The 4,780-nt window shown below is 39.9% G+C and overlaps 1 protein-coding gene across 1 annotated transcript in view; it reads left to right on the forward strand.

Annotated features, from left to right (window-relative positions):
- Window positions 1-4,774, forward strand: part of tspan34b (tetraspanin 34b) — a 13,659-nt gene extending 8,885 nt beyond the window's left edge. The window contains exons 4-8 of the mRNA XM_014008849.1: window positions 3,574-3,648; window positions 3,737-3,844; window positions 3,925-4,056; window positions 4,157-4,249; window positions 4,354-4,774. Of these exons, the coding sequence (XP_013864303.1) occupies window positions 3,574-3,648; window positions 3,737-3,844; window positions 3,925-4,056; window positions 4,157-4,249; window positions 4,354-4,413 (468 nt within the window). The 3' untranslated portion in view covers window positions 4,414-4,774. The remainder of the gene's footprint in view (window positions 1-3,573; window positions 3,649-3,736; window positions 3,845-3,924; window positions 4,057-4,156; window positions 4,250-4,353) is intronic.
- Window positions 4,775-4,780: the final 6 nt, after the last annotated feature.

Raw genomic sequence — 4,780 nt, forward strand, 5'->3', positions numbered from 1 at the left:
TGTGTGTGTGTGTGTGTGTGTGTGAGTGTGCGTGTGTGTGTGCGTGTGCGCGAATTATGACTGATGTCACAGCTGATAAGGTATACATGATACAAAATCAGTTTAAAAACAACCAAACTAGACTTTAAGCCTAATGGAACAAAATTCAAAATTTGGGGGAATCAGATGGACAATACCCACAGTTCAAYATGGATTCTGAGTTTCTTAGTTAGTTTGTGGCTGACAGAAACAGATTAGCTGCASACAAGATGACAAAATAAAGGAATTTTCTAAATCAAGTTTAATAGTCTGTTAGTTCAAAACTGGGTCATGAGCTGCTGCACAAACAACAAGCTAGTGTTGTTATTGAACTACAGTCAAGAGGCTGAACATCGTTCCTTTTAAAGACGTTCCCTCTGCTGTATTTGTAGAGGTGCACAATGCTGTTTGTTTATCCGAAACAACTCCTCATGTCCTGTAGATGGAGGCATAGAGTCAAAGAAAATACTACAATTGAAAAACAAATGCCTYTCTTTTTTTAAGCCACTTCAGTAGAAAACAGAACTGAATATTTGTTTCTTCATCATCAGTGACTTTTTATAAAAGAGAAGAAGAAAAAAGAGAAAATAAGGAGAAATGTAATGAGGAAGCTTGAAAGAGAGATTTGAGAAGACGTGAAATATAAACCAAGAAAACACAAGACAACACACCCGACATCTGTCTGCACACCTGTAAAAATGGAGACAACAAACAACGTCTTTCTGTGAATAAAAAGTGGTTGTTAATCAGAAATTTTGGCAAAAAAAAAAACATTTTAAAAAGGAAATATTATGTCCAGCTGAGTGTGTCTGGATAAATAAATGTGCTGATTATGGAACAGGWGGAAGAAAAATGCACAAACAACCCTTGTTGGTTGAATAGAATGAGCAAAATCTAGAACCAATAAAAGAAAGTCTAATTTAGTCAGATTCAGATTGTTTGTGATGCTGTTCCTAGAGCAACGGTACTCAAATGTTCAAAGGAGCCACCAGTTTAACTAACTTGTGTGTTTTCGAGGTGTGAAATAAAASCAGAAAGGATTTAAGCAAAACATGCAATCTCAACACTGACATCATCCACATAAGATTTGAACTTCTTTTTTCCTTGTTGTGAGGCTACAGTGAAACAGGGCCATCAACTCACACYAGACCCAAACTACACCAACAAAATGTTGCCCCCAACACTGGGTTGTTTTCCCACCTTGCTGCCACCTCTTAGCTTTCTGATGTGCATCAGTTGTTCTATGGATGGGTTGAAAAAGTAACTGGTCCAGGAAGGACAGCCAGACACTCCCCTGCTATTTTAAACACAAGTCCATTTGAATGTCTTTCTTTATGTAAAGTAACTGTTGCCCATTTGTTCAGGTCCTAACATAAACTTGCTCTTTTATGTCTTTAATGTATGGGCTGCATCTGTTGGCAACCCAAAATTGAAAAAACATGGGCAAATTTTCAGTTTTGGTCTCACTTTGWCCTGATTGTTTGCCATCAAGCCTAGGTGTCCAAATACAGTACATCTTCTTTAATGTATACTTTGTTTTAATTTTGTTTTTGCTGACTGTAGGTAAGTTGTGCTTTCTCTGCAAGCAGCATTTGCTTCATTACACCTGAGCAGAGGATCTGTGGCAGCTATTTTGTTTTCTGCAAACACTTTGATCCATGTTTTATTTTGCAAGTGGATGCAACGCATATAGTTTGATGTTATATCCATCCATCCATCCATCCATCCATCCATCCATCCATCCATTATCTACTGCCTGTTCTGGAGTCAGGTTGTGTGGGGAACAGCCAGAACAGGGAAGCCCAGACCTCTCTTTCTCCAGCCACCTCTTCCAGCACTTTTGGGAGGATTCCAATGTGTTCCCAGACCAAATGCTACGTTCACAGAGCAGATCTAAATGCTCAATTCAGATTTAATTTTTTTATCCAATCATGTGGCATGGACGTTCACATTATATTTTAAATGTGACTTCCATCTGACTCCATTGTGAACTCTCCAGATGTGCAGATGACATCACATGAAGTTTACTGTGTACAGAAGTAGCTAAATATGGTTGCTACTTGTTAGCATTCTGAAGTTGTTGTGCAGTCAGAGCTGAGTAAATAWTTATCTGATGTGCTTCTTTAGTTCAGTGTTTACATGTGAACCTGCCTCAGACCAGATGCTGCAGTGCAGCATTTTATTTTTGGAACGAAGCGACGTGCTAGAAGTAAACGGAGTAACTTTAGTATCAATACGGTCCAACATCACTTTCACATGTTCCTGTGGACTCTCAGTCATCCAGGACAAAGAAAATTACCAAAGCAACTGGACTCCTGTTCTGTAGCTGAAGATGTGTGGCATTAAAAGATWTAAATTGCCTGACTCAAAGTTAGGATCAGTATTATATGGATCAATTCACTCACCTTCACCTCACTAATGAAAAAGTCGGATGTAATGCAGACTGAGGTTGCTTTGAAAAATWTCAAATACGTATCTGATTTAGTTCCACATACTGAAAAGGCCTGGGTTGGATTTGTCACGTTCAGATTGTCATGAAAAATATATTTTTCACTCGGGAACAAAAAAAATCTGATTTCCAGCATGTCTTGGGTCTTCCCTGGGGTCTCCTCCCAGTCAGACATGCCTGAAGCACCTCCTTAGGGAGGCGTCCAGSAGCCATGATGACCAAACCAAACCGCCTCAACTGGCTSCTCTTGATGTGGAGGAGCAGCGGCTCTGAGTCCCTCCTGGATAACTGAACTTCTGATTCYATCTGTGAGAGAGTCCAGCTACTCTGTGGAGAAAACTTATTTCAATCACCTGTTTCCACAATCTCTTTCTTTCAATTACTACCTGAAGTTTGTGATTAGAGGTGGGAGTAGGAACGTAGACTGACAGGTAAACTTAGAGCTCCTAATCACAACAGACTGGTCTGGYACAGAGTCCGCAATGCTGTGATTTGTTTGTCAATCTCATGCTCCATTCTTCCCTCTCTTGTGAACAAAAAACCCCCCAAGATACTTGAACTCCTCCACTTGAGGCAGAACCTCACCTCCAGTTTGGAGAGAGCAATCCACCCTTTTCCAACTGAGGACCATAGACTCAGATTTGGAGGTTCTGATCCTCACCCCAGTCGCTTCACACTTGGCTGCAAACCGCTCCACTGAGAGCTGAAGATCACGGCGTGATGATACCAACAGGTCCACATAATCTGCAAATAGCATCTCTGCAGAATCCTGAGGCCACCTAACTAAACTCCCTGAGCCCCCTGACTGTGACAGAAAGACTGTGAACCTCTGTGAATCACACAAGAAAATTGAGAAACCTCTTGAAGCCTTCATCAAATGTTTGCAAATTTGTTTGACACCATCTTCGACTGCACAAATATCATCTGGGCCGTACTTTGATTTTCACTTAGAGAAAAGCAATATCACCAAAAGTCCTTCAASAAGAAAACAGGTGTTCTTTTCAAAAAGTCAGCCTATTCCTCAAACATTTCTGSAACTAACATCGTTTTGTAAGGATGCAGTTTGACTGAACCACATCAACATTTCTGGTCTTTTTGTTCTTCAGTTCTTTCTCATAGTCTTGCTGGTCTTCATCGCAGAGGTTGCAGGGGCAGTGGTGATTCTGGTGTTCAAACCAGTGGTAAGTTTCTGAAGAACATGTTCAAATGAAGGATATTCACCACCAGACTGCTGATAACAGGATGTATGTTCTAATGCTTGCTTGTCAGGCAGATAAGTTGTTTGTGGATATTGGCAACGCTGCAGTTGGGAATATCAAGAAGGAATACGGAGGGAACCCTGACACTACCGGACTCTGGAATAGTACAATGAACACGGTACAAACAACTTCTAAACTACAGGTAAATTATGGCTGTCATTTCCACAAAGCTTTCTGTAACATACACTTTCTTTGCAGTTAAAATGTTGTGGATTTTACAACTTCACCGACTTTGTGGATTCTCCGTATTACAAGAATCACAACAATACATACCCACCACAGTGCTGTGGAAACAACATCCCATGTAATCAAATCATGGCTTCTAATAATGTATGTACTTTTTATCCTCATCAGAAAATAACATCCATASGCAGAATTCAGTAAAGTGATGAATAAGAATGCTACCTCTGTGTTTTGCCTTGTTTATTAGACGGTTACTGGGTGCTTTCCACAGATCARGAAACTGATTGATGACAACACAGTAGTCATTATTGCTGTGGCCCTCGGGATTGCAGCTCTGGAGGTACGATACCAGCTTTGATTTGACTAAATCCTTTATCGGGGAGGGGGAATTAATTTGCTGCTCAAGAAGCCACACAATTATTTACTAATATATATTTCTTTCAGCTGTGCGCCATGGCTGTGTCGATGATACTGTACTGCAGAATAAAGTCCACACTGGCTTAACTACACTCAGTAAAGGACTGAATAATCACATTAATCATTGAATTCACCACTTCCTGCCTTCTGCTGCCTTATCATGAARGACATTTGACTTGTGCAATCGACAACTACTGAGTAACTTTTTTAAAAAACTGTTTAAGTCTATTTACTAGATTCATTGAATGTAAAGTTTATATTTCTTGYGAAAACTTGTCTTTATAAAACTAGCCACACACTAGTTCTTGGACATATCAAGGAGTGCTTGAACATTTAACACCAAGCCAGTTAAAGAGGAATTACATGATGCGGCTTCTGTAATAATGAAACAAAAACTGGTTTATGTGTTAGAGGCAGGAAACCCTGCTGTGATGCTTTTTATTATCATTATTAT

This window comes from Austrofundulus limnaeus, unplaced genomic scaffold, assembly GCF_001266775.1.
Source record: "Austrofundulus limnaeus strain Quisiro unplaced genomic scaffold, Austrofundulus_limnaeus-1.0 Scaffold53, whole genome shotgun sequence".
NCBI classification, from domain to species: Eukaryota; Metazoa; Chordata; class Actinopteri; order Cyprinodontiformes; family Rivulidae; genus Austrofundulus; species Austrofundulus limnaeus.